Consider the following 15,103-nt stretch of genomic DNA (forward strand, 5'->3'; position numbering starts at 1 on the left):
CTTCATCATGACGATACATCGTGCAACTGACCATGGTGTTTCGGCCTTCTTCTCTTGCTGAATGCTGATGATGGGCTTGGAGTGGATCGGCAGGTTCAGCGATTGCAGCAAACTCCTATACTGCTCCTCCGACAGGGTGATCACGTGTGACTCGGTCGAGCCACCCGGTTCGCCCTCCTTGGCTTCAGCCTTCGGGAGAAAAGTGAGAAGAGATTGGAGGTTCCGTCTCGCGGCAGTTATCGAGAAGAACGCCGCAGTCAAGTTATACCTTGCTGAAACCTCGGAATGAAATGTCGGCTCCAGGCACGGAATCGCCGTGTGCCACCCTTTTATCCACGACAGTCATACTAGTCTGCTTCCATTAAACTGAACACACTTTTTCTCAACTAAAGTAGACATGGTGCGTACGGGGAGTTAAAGGTCTCAATTTCCCAGGAAAATTTACCAAAACCTTGGTCTGACCTAAAAGCAGCAGCAAAAATGTGCATCTGGACGAAAACGTCAACTGCCTAAAACGCTCGTGAAGTGCTCGAAGTGAAACGAGTAAGCACTACTGGACATGGCGTTTATGCAAATTTCTTTCAGGAGGGACAGTGATGGCTGTGGGTACTTCGGACACTTTTTTTTTTTATCAGGTTTCAACAGAATATAAGCCAAGACCGAACTCTTTATGGGGCACACCTGTGCTCATCGAAACGATAACAATATGCCCCATCGGTCAAACGTGCCCAATTCCACACAAGCGTTGTGGTATGCCCCTGCATCATTCCTGGTGGTTCTGTATGTTAAAGAATGAACACTAGTCCCAATTTGAGTCAATTTAAGGCTAAGTAAGTGCATACTCTCACTTCCACCGCCTTCAGTTTCGATCATGTCGGCATAATTTCAACTCAAACATGTTGATGAGAGTCAACATTGTCTTTAGAGACCAGATCCATCGCGAGATGACACAGTTACCTCAAGTAATGGTGCATAATATTCATTACGCTAAAAAACGTTGATGCCTATGAGTCCGCGAGTACTGCACACAGTTTTTTTGCATAGCGCAGGCAATATGTCAAGCAACCGCCAACAGCTTTTGATAGACTGCTTATTGTTCCCAGTGATGACCCCCTTTAGGATGCGCTCATTAGGAACTAAGAAACAGCAACTGTGTGCTTGCAACGCCAGCGAGCTGGGCCTCCCACCAGCTGCTGACGTAAAAAGGCGGTCTCGTCAGAGATCACACTTCAGTGCCAGCGATAGGACACATGAGCCCTGGCTTCCATTTTTGTATGCATGCCACGAAACACCCAACCAGAAATGACATGTGTGTCGCAAAAAGGCAAAAAGCAGCAAAGTAGTAGCACTCCATTTACTAGTACAGCACTATCTCACCTGTTTAGAGTTAGAAGCAGGCGACTTGCCTGGGGAAGCTCCACCTGAAATGAAACAGCCATTTTATAACCTTTCCATAAACAGTTCTGCTGTGGAGCTGCCGTGTTTTTCGCAAAACCAGCAATTACGGCGCATCCTAAATGAGAACACTATACGGCTCATCCATAACAAAAATTTGCCGTCAAGTGGTGCCATGAACACAAATGGTACCAAAATCTCTCGCAGCGCTAAATACAGATGTAATAATTACACCAAGTGATAAGGAGCTCAAACTAAATTGAATTTAGAGTAACTTCGATGCAAAATTTGAAGTGAATGAATGTATATTAAAGTGAATTAATGTACAAGTGAGTCAGGTCAACAATGAGTGCGAGTCAAGAATCAAGAGTCAATCTATGCACACGAATCAAAGGTGTGTCAATGCACAATAAAGTGAAATAAATGTAAACCAAGAATGAATCAAACGGCCTTAAGTGGTAACCATTGTAGCTTAATGTGAAACACTCAGTTATCTGTGAATCAAGTGACATGTAAATACAGAATGAAGCAAAAAGACGCGAGTGTAAACGAAATACGAGTATGGCAAATTAAGTGTGAATAAATGAACGAAATCGCATATTTGCAAAGCAACACACAATGTGAATCGAGATCGATTCAAGTGCTTCGCAAAACATAGGCTCTTGCTAGTGGTCATCTCAGTCTGAGTTAAATGACTTTTATACTCAGTTTCATATGTCAAGTGCAACATATGCTAGCGACATCTTGCAGTGGTAGATGCGTTTTCACCTACAAGCAGTTCAACAACTTTATCACCAATATTACGACTTTTTTTTCTCTTTTACACTGAGTAGTATACAAAGATGCTTTATGCCTTAAAAGTAACAAAGCCCGTTGTTTATACAGTTGTCAATAGGCTGTTCAAGATCATTTAGGGCCTGCTTTCCTACCGTGATTAGTGCCGATAGGGCACGGCTGGAGCAAATCGTAGAAGCCACATTTTCAGTGACGAAATCTGAGCACAAGATGTGCATACTTACACATTAGGCTGATCGAACACTAGCATAGCTTATGCAGCACAGTGCCTTACCCGTGATGCAGAGTGCCGGTCCTTACAGAGCACCAAATGCAGTCTACAAAATTGGTCAGTCCGACATGTACGAGCACTGGCTCGTATGAGACTACATACCGACTGCAGATTCCACTCCACCAGAGGACTTGTTAGCACCGGTGACAGCGGTGGCATCCCCGAACAATTCGTCCCGGGCGGATGGATGGCTCTCTTCTTCTTCGGAGTACAGACGGCGCCGCTCCATCTCGGCGACCTCGCAGATGTCGTGGAAGCTAGCGTGTCGTGCCAGCGTCTTTGACGACGACGCGGGCTTGGCAGCCGCAGCCATCTGGGATCCACGCCGACACTTCCGCGAAGGCGCTGAAACGTCGTCGCTGTGCGTACGCATCAGCCGCGACGGGCCACGCTTGGTACGTTCTGCAAAGCGCGACAGAAGACGAGGCTTCTGAAAAACTCCAGTTGCAAGAAATGCAAAGCAAGAAGAGCCGTCCTGGCATGATAGAAATAAAAGTGAAATGCAACCAGAAGAGTGTTTTCAAAAAAATAATGTTTTGCCTTCCACACGGAAACATTCTGTATAAAACCCACTTCTTTGACAATACCATTTGGGTTAGCATCTAATTTTCTTTATTTCTATCACGCCATTATTTCCTGAGCAGATAAGATATCGTCAAATTATTGATTTCATTAAAAGGAGTTTGTCACAGATTACAGTAGCGAGAGGTTAGTAGCTTCTCCAAACCAAACTCTTAATAAATTTCAATCTATCAGTGACTTGTCTACTGCAGCATTTCAACCTCGAAAAGTCAATTCCTCAAGACAGTACGCAAAGATCCAGACATATCCAAGATTTCATTATTTCGGACAATATCTATATGCCGAGTCAATTATTATATTACATAAATGCAACATATGTAGCACTCTGAGGTGAGCTGGGTACTTTCACGTGAGAAAAAAGAAAAAAAAGAACACAAATGCAACGAAATAAGTAATACTGCATACAGTGAAAGCTCGTTAATTCACACCTCATTAATTCGAAATTTCGGATAATTCGAAATGGTCGCCGCAGTCCCGTCCGCAGTGCATAGGAGACCATGTGTAAAACGATTCGTTAATTCGAACAGAAATTGCTGCCTCTACGGATAATTCGAAGCGCGCGCCGCCGAGCGTCATCATCGTCAAACACTAGTGGAAGCTTTTACGGTCGAACGATAGGTGGCACGACCGGTTTTTGCGAGCTTCAAGTGGCCTCCGAGCCAAGGGCGAGCAAAGTATGGCCTCCACAATTCAGGGAGCAATTTTTTTTTTCGTAGCCCTCCCGCTATCTCAGCGCCTGGCGCCACTTGGGGACGCTGAGGAGTCGGCGGAGTAGTCCTAGCAGTCCTAGGCCGCTCCCGGCAGCGTCACTTTGTTCCTCGAGCACGTTGTTCGTTCACGAATGATTTTGTGCGCGGGCGACAGGAAGGACTTCGGCATTACGCTGCTCACTGCCATGCACATGTTGGTGCGTGCATGGGAACAGGAGACCGCGACCACAATCGCAAACTGTTTCCGCCACAGTGGATTTGGAGCTGGAAGTGCGCAGGATAGTTGTGACGTCGACGTGGATGGGGCTGAGGAGCTCATGCCAGTGGCATTGCGCGACACTCTTCAAGGCGTACGTTTTGCCGATTATGTTGAAGTTGACACCGGTGCATCGGTGTGTGGTGCCCTGACTGATGAGGACATTATCGCTCAAGTAGCCGGTGCGCAGCCTGATGCTGACGAGCCAGAAGGTGAGGAAGACGAAAATGACGAAGCGCCTGTGCACCCGTAAGCTTCTGCGGTGATAGAGGCACTTAATGTGGCGCGTCTCTTCTTCAGCTTTGAAGAGGATGAAGAGGATTCCCTGCGCCGCGTCCGCGCGCTGGAACAGGGAGCCGCAGCTGTGGCATTCAGAGAAAAGAAGCAGATGGCCATCACCGACTTTTTTGGCCAATAAATATTTTTCGTGCCCCCACCCCCAAAATCCACCCATTTTTGCTCACTTTCATTATTTCGAATTTTGTTTAATTCGAAATTATTCAGCGTTCCCGTGGAATTCGAATTAACGAGCTTTTACTGTATATAGTAGTTGCATAGAGATGCAATTACTAGGCGTGTGCGAATAGTACATTCTAGGTTCAAAGCAAATTTGAAGTGAACTGTGATCTGAGTGAATAATTTCAAATCAAATTCAAATAGTATATAGTATATCGCGTAGAATAAAGAAAAATGAGCATACTTGTCATGACCCAAGAAACTTGCACAATATTTTCTTAAATCGAAAGAAGGCATGTACAAATGCCGTTCTCTCTGGTTGAAAGGGCAGGCATTACCAAAAACGTCACTTCGATAACACATTTAAACTGAGTTGCACAGCCTTTAAATATATACATCACAAACCTTGTGTTCTCTGCAGCAGCTCCAGGACTTGAGCAGTGCACTTGTTGGAGCCCGGAGACCGCGACCTCAATGTCGCATTGTCATCTGCTTTCGAGAGGAATAACATGTACATACTGTTTCAATCTACCAATTTTGTTTGCCGATTCACATTCTTGACTGAACAACAAACAGTTCAGTACCATGCAAAGCTATTAAATACTAGTCATTTCCTTGAAACAAACTCCTGTAATTCAACAGTCGCTTAACTTTTAGAAACGCTTATTTTCCCCAGCCATTACACTGCTTCCAAAACGTTCAAAACTTCTTCGCTTCTCGGCAGCCCCTGCAACCTTGGACTGCCATCAGCCTTTCAAATCGATGGCCCAATAAATTACATTGAAATGCAGGTAAGCAGCCTTCGAAAATTTTCTTACACATCCAAAAAAACAAGCTCGCCAGTTCATAAAGAAGACCTTGGCGATTACACTTTGCAACGGACACAGCAGCTGCACCGCAGAGGCCGCCTATATTGAAAAACAATTCTCCTGCCCCTCTCCAGAATTCTCCTGCCCCTCTCCAGCCCAAAAAATGATGTAATTCTTGTGTATAGGCGGCTATACGTAGCAGCGACATTGTTCATTGGTCCTCCGAAATTTGAAACGGCACCTTGGCCCCGCGGTGATGTGGCTCTGATCACATGTTCGTTCGCTCCCTACTAACCACTCGCGGCACGATTCCTCGCCGCACAGCTCTGGCACAAGTGACATGTGGGTGGAGCCTATCGTTGGGTGCACGTTGACGACATGACTGCCAAGGTTGTGTTACGTCACCGAAGCGAGTTGTTATGTTTGGCCCGGCAGTTCATATGGGCAGACACTATTGTGCATAAGCCGGTCTGCTAGGATGCTTTCAACTCCATCTACGCCCAGTCAGCTAGACGCTGTCCTGTAGGTGTTCCAGGTAGTGGTCGGGTCTCAACGAAAGGTTTGCGAGACAACCCTTTTGTTGAACGGGTTCGAACAGCGTGGGATGGCGCCACTGTGACAGTTCTCATGGAGCCAATCTCTCAACTCTGCTGTCGTCGCCGACGCGAAATTGTCACAAAAGCCCCGACAATCTAGAAGCGTGGGAAGGCGTCACAGTCGCAGTTCTCGGGGATTAAGCACCTGGCCTGCAGAGTTCGGGAAACTTCTGGCAATAATGTAGCAGAACACTGCCTTGGACCACTGCTGACATTCGTGTCAGCGGCTACCCCAGAGGAGGAGTTCAACTTTTCCCCCTCCACCGGACTCTACATCCTCGCCCTTTGACATCTTCAAGGCGTTGCCTCAGGTTGCGTCATCGGTAGTATTACAGCTCAAAGGTGCTTCTGCACCACCTGCCACACTGCTTTGGCACTTCGATTTCTCGGCTCTGTCGCCTTGTCGGGCTGATTCACCTGTGCAGCTAGTCGTCAGTTTTGGTTTATGCAATCCCCATAAAATCTCTCAATCTACGAGTCTCAATGAATCAGCCAATGATCGCTTGATTGCAAAACAGGCACCACGGTATACAAAACACAGGTGCTCACGCTCTTTCAAACACTGTACTCACGCGTGCCCCGAAATGTTAGGTGGAAAGAACAACTGGAGTACCGACACTTCCTACGTGATTGCATCCGCAAAGATACTGTTTTCACTTTTCTTTTCGTCCGGCGGCTTGGACGCATGCAAAGCAGTTCTGATGCTACTGCAAAACTCTTAGGCCTGTTTGCTACGCTGACAGGTTTCGAACGTTCCTTTACACGCGTAGTGTCTTTTGTCTTTCTCGCGACTCTCCGACGTCTCTTGCGTCGGCGATGCTTTTTGCGACTCGTTTCTGAGTGTTGAGCTAGCACCTGAAGCTTGTCAATACTCTCACAGCTTTTGTCTGCTGTTTCATCTGCAGAGTCTAAATGATTTTCCAAAAAATCATCTTTCCTTTCACTCACCAGACTGGCAGACAGCGTAATACACTTAAGAACAATGACACCATTTCCCCCCGAACAATCTCGCTCGCATGGTGGTGAGCTGTCCACAACCACACTGTTTTCCTCACTCTCTGCATTTGCTGCTTCTCCTGAGCTTTCTCAGGTATTCTCAATCACTTCGACCTCGTTTGCAAGATCCACCGTCGCGACAACCTCAGTTGAGGTTTGTACCTGATTGTCTACAGCTATCCTAGCTGTTTCACTAGCATTCAACTGGCACGGCACCTTGTCGCCCTCACTCTGGCCTTCGGCGGCCTCCCTCATTAGAGCAGCATCTTTCGCAGCTTTCACATTCGGTTCATCTTCAAACCTGCTGCTGTCTTGACACGTGCTAGCCTTCTCTACGGCTCTGAATTGCACTGCGCTCATTTGTTCATCGCATTTCTCGTGCATTCAGTTGCGTATGGCAGAATATTCTGCCACATTGCCTCAACTTTACGTCTTAGGATTTCAATCTCTAGATACAGTGCTCGCTCACGCTCTTTCATATCTCGCTCACGTTTTTCTCTCTCTTTTTTGCTCGCACTCTACTCTCTCGCTTTCCTTCTCCCTCTCCTGTTTTTATCTTTTTTCTTCTCCCTTTCCTTCTCTTCTCTTTCTTTCTCTGCCTCCGTTTTCAAAGCATTCAATGCCAATTCAATCTTCTCCTCACTGGCTTATTGCAAAATCAGCTTTAAAATTTGTGACCTGCCCAGTTTTTCTTTCACCTCTATAACTAGGTCTTCACAAATATACACAAGACCATCTTTTAGCAGTGTCTTCACCTCCATGATTGCCGTTATACTTTGGTACTGCATCTCACAAATAATTGGGCGATCCCTATCACATACTCACAAATAGGTGATCTCCCTAACTCACACACAGTCCAGCTTCTACTTAACTCACAAAATGAAGCCTGGAAAGTCAAAGCAAAGACCAAGTACTCACTGCAACACAGCACCATGTTGGGAGGTCTATCCCATCTCTGCCAACCAGTTTAAGGGTTCAAGGTCGATGGCAGGTACGGCGGCTTCTTTAAGGTAGCTAGCTTCTCGCTATCGTCCGCATAGCTGAATCATTGTACATAGCCGATTCTCTGCTGACCTGTACAGTTCCATCTTTCAACTATCATGTAAATAAACCTTCGTTCCCTCTTTACGAACGCATCTCCTCACTGACAAAGATCGGCTGTGCGGATGACGGCGAGAAGCCAGCTTTAAAGAAGCCCGCCGTACCTGCCATCGACCTCGAGCCCTTTCCGGGTGTAGACGGGACGAGCTACACCTGCTTCTCTTTGCAGCAGGCCCAAGTGCGAAACTGACACCAGACAAACCGGTTTGTTCTATACCCTGTATTTCCTTCATTACAGCACTTACTGACAAAGCACTTGCGGCAGCACTTCACCCTGAATATAACACCACTGGTCTGTTTACTGGCCCGCTAATTGTAGTTAGGCATCACAGCTAGTACAATGTCACAATACAACCAACTGCAATAGCTGTTGTCAACAATACAGCAATATACTAAGCTGTCGTCGGCAATACAACAATACATTGATAGATCTTGAAGTCTATCATCACTTTGAGCAATCAGTAATCACATTACTAGAGGTTGCAATAGAAAACTGCTGCCAAAGGTGCTGTGGTACTCAATTTGATATTGGCATGGAAGTTAATTAACTGGTTTATGCAATCCCCATAAAATCTCTTTATCTGTGAGTTTCAATGAATCAGCCAATGTTAACATCGCAAAACAGGCACCACGGTATGCAAAATACAGGTGCTACCCTCCGACCTTCATGTTTTATACATTTCTTCTTTATTAGAAGGACTTTGTTCTCACTACATATGGTTAATTCACCGCTGCACGAGCCTGATTTTTCAATCCAGATCTACTCATTTTTCCCCAGCCGTTCCTTCAATGAGTCGCATCTTTCAAAATTTTCATGTTGCAAACCTGAAATCTGTCATATTTTAGAGCTCACCTTTTGACTTGGAGATTTTCTTGAACGAAAATCCAGTGGCCACAAGAGAGTGCCGTGACTGTGTCTGGACTTGAACATCTATCAAGCGACAAAAAAAAAAGAAGGAAAGGCAGGAAGACGAAAAAATGAAGATTTCATAAGCAAGACACCACAAAAAATGTAAACCGCATTCATCTGCTGAAATTTTCAGTCCCTTGTTATGAATGAAGGAAAGAAGCATGAATTAGAGGCTCGTTTTCTTCGTTAGGCAAAATATTAATGAGAAATGACAGACACTTATGCCAAAAAAGTATGCGGGATGTTGTTAGAAGTAATCCTAACGTAACTATAATAGCTCAGTTAGTAGAGCATTGGATGCATTACTCGAAGGTAGCAAGTTCGGTCCCTGCCCGCAGCAGGTTATGTTTTAATCCACTTTCCTTTCTTCACAACTATATCACAATTACTTCTAATAACATCCCTTATACTTCTCTTTGCATGATTGTGGGTCAGTTTTCATTAATATTAAGTCTCAGTAGGCCCGGAGGTGCGATTTTTCGTGCCATTTGTTTCAGCACACACACATTTTCTCATCACTGCATGCTTTGAATCTGCAATGACTCATCGAAAGTCCGCTAGCACTGTATAGAGTCTATACTAAAGAATTGGCCGCAGGAGTGACTAAGACAAGCACGCATACAGCACTTGGGGCATCAGCAACGATTCATCATAGAATAACACTACCTTTAATGATGCAACTGTACGAGATAGTTTTCACTCGCATAGCCCACCTATAACCAACATTACCAGCCCACATTTATCAATGAGGCCGATTAAAACTACATTAAAAAGTCATTATATGCCACGAAATGGCAGATAGGTCTGGTAAGTTTATGTCAAACTACTGTCATAAATAATACTAACATGTAGACAAAATTTACAGCTTGTAATCATTGAATAGATAGACAAGCTTCATTCTGGTTTCATTTACACAATTATGAGTTGTACTTTTTGTTTCAAAAGAAGCTTTAAGGCACAAAAATTACCAGCTTGTGCAAAAATACCAAAATATGGGTGTTGACAATGACCAGAAAAGCCTTAACTGCTACCGAGTAATCACCAAATATGTACATCGAGCTCTTTTTTTTTTTTTTTTTCACAGGCAATATCTGTATCATTTGTGTTTCTGGCCATGTTCAGCAGGAAAATCGCAATACGTTGGCAATTTCGCATGACCCGAAGACCTTAAATGACCTTCAGCATGAATGTCTCAAGAAGTAATGGGCAATTTATAATGATAAGAAGTCCTCAAGTTGCCTTCAGCACAAGAATCATCACAATTAAAAGGTCACTTACATGACCAAGTCCATTCATTCTAAAACACAACATTTGTGGCGTCTTAACTTTTTTTTTGGACCCTGTGTTTGCATACCAAGTCTCCAAGAATGAAGGCTTAACAATTAGCTCAGCTCTCTATTTAGAGACAGAAGAAACCTCAAGTAACCTCAAGCCAAATACACTGAAACCTCAATATAACGATCCCAGATATAACGACATATCGGTTATAACAAAGTAGATTAAAAAGTAGTCTCAATAAATACAGTGTCAGAAATATACCCTTATAACAAATTTTCAGATATGACAAACTTAGTTTAACATAACATGCAACTTTGTTATAACGAGGTCCAAGTGTACTTGGTGAATTGCAATGAAGACAAACGACAACCTTCGTCCGTGCTGGCCGTGCTAATGTCGGGACCGATGTACTTAAATGCGCTCTTGCGGCCCCGGGACTCCGTCACCGTGACCTTGCGGATGAGTCCCAGGCTTGTCAGGATGTTGGCAATGTCGTATAGCCGCCGAATCTTGGCTGTCAACAAATAAAGGTCAGCCCGTTAGCAGTCATTACAATGGCAAGGAAAAACGAAGACAGCGCGTCAAGACCCAGTCTACCGACCGGCCGATAACTACACGTGCAGTTTGAACACCAAGCCAGTTGTAGAGGCTACTCTTATAGAAATGGTATTGCTCTTGTGAAAACATTTTGTTTATACCGTCGTGTCAGGAAAGTGATTGCTGATAAAACCCTGGCTACAGGACATCTTACAGTATTAGGCGTTTATAAAAAGTATTATATGAACGGTTCTTATCTGCAGTTTATGGCACCACTGAATTTTATAAGCCAATGTGGCTGAACCCAATTTAAGCACTACATATCAATATTATGTCTTTATCAATAACGTCTTTATTATTATTATCAATATTGACTACCATTTTTGACACAGGTACAAAACAAGGAAAATGTCAATTTTGAGTTTATTAAATGCACATGTTTCATCGCTTAGCATCCCTGTAGGGTCGTGCTCGATTTGCCTTCAGCGCCCTCTCCTTTGTCCCCCCTAACTCCCTTTTGGTTCTCGTTTCCATCAGTTCAGTTCTTAGATTCGCTTCGTCTGTGTAGCAGTATTTTTGGTCCTTAACTCTGCAGCGCTGCCTTTATTGTTTGTTTCAACTTGCCCTCACACAAGCTTTCCGGACCACAACACTGCGCTTCCGCTGTGCCATTTTCGTAGAAATCAAGAGAGTTTCCACTCGAATTTCCGCCTCGTCTGATTTCGTCTACACACTCGACACGTGTGCCATTTCGCTCACCAGACAGAGTCTACGCAGTCGTCGTCAGCAATTCAAGAAAAAGCGTGGGTAGAAAAGCCATGCTCACTTTTATAGACTATAGACTGTGTCTTGTCAACGGTGGGGTCGCCGATGAGCACTTTGGCAGCCAAATCCAAACTTACGGTTTTCGGCTGAAAATGAGCATGAAATGCATGATTACGTGCAATGAATAAAAGGTAATCACGTTCGATATAAAGTAGGTAAGCCAGCATGCCCTCACGATACATCTAGCAAGCCACACAGATACTATTTAACCATGTGCTGCGTGATGTACCCTAATGTAGTATAACCTATACAGTAAATTCAACACTGCTTCATGAGGGGGAGTGTCACAAGAATGAGTGCTTCTTTTTTTTATTTTTTTTCTCCTGCATTTTGCACTTTAGCTAGAGAGTAAATTGTGAGAAAATATGGTGCTTTACAAAGCTTGTGAAGAAAAGACGGCGCAACAATACGATAATAATAACTGTAATATCAACAGAACAACACTCAGTGTAACTAGAAGTGCAAGTAAAATGAATATTCCCGAGTACTTATTGTGTGGTCCCATGATCATACTGACGGCTACCTGCCATATCCTGTCTCGCACATCAACCAGCAATCGCAACACTCACATAACTCATCAGATTATTTGCTAACCAATAGAACCGACAAAGCACCACTCAGGAAGTCCATCAAGGAGCGATGACTTTACAGTCAACATTCAATAGTTTTCATTTGATTTCTTTTTTTTTTCTCACATAAACCAATGACTCCTACATCAGCCTATAATAGCACCCACATAACTCGTAAGAGTAACCAACCAGAACTAACATTCATCGAGAAATGATGACTGCGACAGTCATCTGCCAACTGTTTCCGTTATATTCTTCTTTTATGAAGCGATCCTTCAATATGCCACATAAACGATTCTAGTACACTCCAACCTCATCATAACAAAGTCGCATATTACACGAAAATGGTTTCGTTATATCCGAAAATTCGTCACAAAGGTTATTCCTAACACTGTATTTATTACAAGATTACTTTTCATTTACTTCCTTATGTCATATCCATGCTCGTTGTATTGAGGTTCACGTGCACTAGGATCCCACTCACCGGCGACGTCAGGAAGAGCATCAGAAAGCGCTGACTCATGATGCCCATGGATTTTTCTCGGCGCAGTTCAACGTCCTGCACGGCAGCCGCGCCACCGCCTTCGCACAGCTTTCCGTTGTCACCGACCATGGATGCCGCCGTGACCCGCCCAGAGTTGATGGCCTCGTTGGAGGGCACCACAAACAGCTGGCTGCTCATCTCGAGGGAATGGTTAAACTCAAAGTCCTTCACCGAGTGGATTTGGCCAGCCATGTTGCTTTTCTCGGAGAGAGCCTGCGGTTTTGGAAGGGACAAGCATTTGCATGGAGTCTTTGGTGAATGAAATGAACATTGCGGTCTTTTGCAGCTCTTTTTACCATGAAGGTATGTCGGGATACATAAAGAATTGATGCACGTCATTTGCATCACGGAAGCCACGTCGTCAAAAAAGGGACGCAGGTAGCTCAAAAATAAACTCCCTGAACATTAGCTCCAGAAATGTTGCACACTGAATGTTCTTTTTCTGAACAACTACGAAAGGAAATTTCTGCACAACACAGAAACAGGGACCAAAAATACGACATGGGCAAGCACCTGTTTCGCACCCGCAAAAATTACTTTCCAAGCTATGCATCAACAAGCCTGGCAGCAGATGTTACTAAGCAAGCTCGGGATCTCGGGCCCCATTACTTACAGAAGCAGCAACATAAAATTTCGAAGCCGAGATAATGAGTGAAATAGATTTATAGGGAGACATGTACAATATCTATGAATTTAGAAAATTAAAATTGCTCCAGCCACAGTTCAAAAAGAGCCCGACGTTTCGAGACCGACTCGGTCCCTTCCTCAGGGGGTGACTGTCTTGGTCATGGAAGTGTCGTCGCGTCGTGTTCTCTCACCACGGCTCCGGCTTTCCCTTTCCACCACGTTTCGGAGACCGTGAACGTACACCGAAGGCATTGTTCCCAGCGAGCGGTTCACGTTGGCAGGCGTATGCTGGATGTGCCAAGACTCGAGCAAGAGCCTCTTTCCCAGATTCCGTTCTGTTTCAATAACAGAAGCGCCGTCTAAGTCAATTTTATGGTCGTGCTTCTCGCAGTGCTCCGCCAAAGCGCTACGTTGCACTTCCATCTTCCTGACGTCGTTCTTGTGTTGGCGAATTCTTTCCGGGAAACACTTGCTCTCGCCTATGTAGCTGGCTGGACAGTCAGAACACGACGCTTTGTAGACAACGCCCGGGTGTAGCTCCCTCGGAGGCCGGTCTTTCGGCCGCGGTAGTAAGCGAGCGAGCGTCGAAACAGGTTTATGGATTACCGTGACCCCGGCTTTTCCTATGATTCTCGAGAGCTGTTCACTTATGCCCGGCACATATGGAATGGCGACGCGGTTGTTCGGCGTCTTCGTTTCTCTCGTGTGCGGTGGTGTGGCCAGGGCGGAAAGGGGGTCGGGCAGTGTGTCGCTTGCAGGTCTCTTTCCGCGGTGCGGTGGTTGTCGTCTCGACAAACGGCGTGACGCCCGGCGGATGAACGCTTCTGTGTAGCCATTCCTTCGTAGCTCGGCGACAATCCTCTTTTCTTCTTTCTTCCTCTCACCTTCCGACGTGCAGATTACTCGTGCACGTGAGAGGAGTGCCGAAACCACTGAAGCTTTGTGGGCAGTTGGATGACAGGACGAAAAATGCAAATGCACACCGGCAGGTATTTGCATTTTTCGTCCTGTCATCCAACTGCCCACAAAGCTTCAGTGGTTTCGGCACTCCTCTCACGTGCACGAGTAATCTGCACGTCGGAAGGTGAGAGGAAGAAAGAAGAAAAGAGGATTGTCGCCGAGCTACGAAGGAATGGCTACACAGAAGCGTTCATCCGCCGGGCGTCACGCCGTTTGTCGAGACGACAACCACCGCACCGCGGAAAGAGACCTGCAAGCGACACACTGCCCGACCCCCTTTCCGCCCTGGCCACACCACCGCACACGAGAGAAACGAAGACGCCGAACAACCGCGCCGCCATTCCATATGTGCCGGGCATAAGTGAACAGCTCTCGAGAATCCTAGGAAAAGCCGGGGTCACGGTAATCCATAAACCTGTTTCGACGCTCGCTCGCTTACTACCGCGGCCGAAAGACCGGCCTCCGAGGGAGCTACACCCGGGCGTTGTCTACAAAGCGTCGTGTTCTGACTGTCCAGCCAGCTACATAGGCGAGAGCAAGTGTTTCCCGGAAAGAATTCGCCAACACAAGAACGACGTCAGGAAGATGGAAGTGCAACGTAGCGCTTTGGCGGAGCACTGCGAGAAGCACGACCATAAAATTGACTTAGACGGCGCTTCTGTTATTGAAACAGAACGGAATCTGGGAAAGAGGCTCTTGCTCGAGTCTTGGCACATCCAGCATACGCCTGCCAACGTGAACCGCTCGCTGGGAACAATGCCTTCGGTGTACGTTCACGGTCTCCGAAACGTGGTGGAAAGGGAAAGCCGGAGCCGTGGTGAGAGAACACGACGCGACGACACTTCCATGACCAAGACAGTCACCCCCTGAGGAAGGGACCGAGTCG

General features: G+C 45.7%; 1 protein-coding gene across 6 annotated transcripts in view; it reads right to left on the reverse strand.

The window, feature by feature from the left end:
• Positions 1-15,103, reverse strand: part of LOC119186388 (uncharacterized) — a 76,178-nt gene that overhangs the window by 4,749 nt on the left and 56,326 nt on the right. For 5 of the 6 annotated variants that reach the window (XM_075872176.1, XM_075872173.1, XM_075872177.1 and 2 more), the window contains 8 exons: positions 12,571-12,843; positions 11,519-11,603; positions 10,526-10,669; positions 8,821-8,898; positions 4,871-4,957; positions 2,564-2,863; positions 1,378-1,421; positions 32-189 (listed from right to left, as the gene is read on the reverse strand). In XM_075872176.1, the coding sequence (XP_075728291.1) occupies positions 32-189; positions 1,378-1,421; positions 2,564-2,863; positions 4,871-4,957; positions 8,821-8,898; positions 10,526-10,669; positions 11,519-11,603; positions 12,571-12,843 (1,169 nt within the window). The remainder of the gene's footprint in view (positions 1-31; positions 190-1,377; positions 1,422-2,563; positions 2,864-4,870; positions 4,958-8,820; positions 8,899-10,525; positions 10,670-11,518; positions 11,604-12,570; positions 12,844-15,103) is intronic. The other variant, XM_075872175.1, reaches the window with a different exon arrangement.

Source organism: Rhipicephalus microplus, chromosome 8 (assembly GCF_043290135.1).
Source record: "Rhipicephalus microplus isolate Deutch F79 chromosome 8, USDA_Rmic, whole genome shotgun sequence".
Taxonomy (NCBI): Eukaryota; Metazoa; Arthropoda; class Arachnida; order Ixodida; family Ixodidae; genus Rhipicephalus; species Rhipicephalus microplus.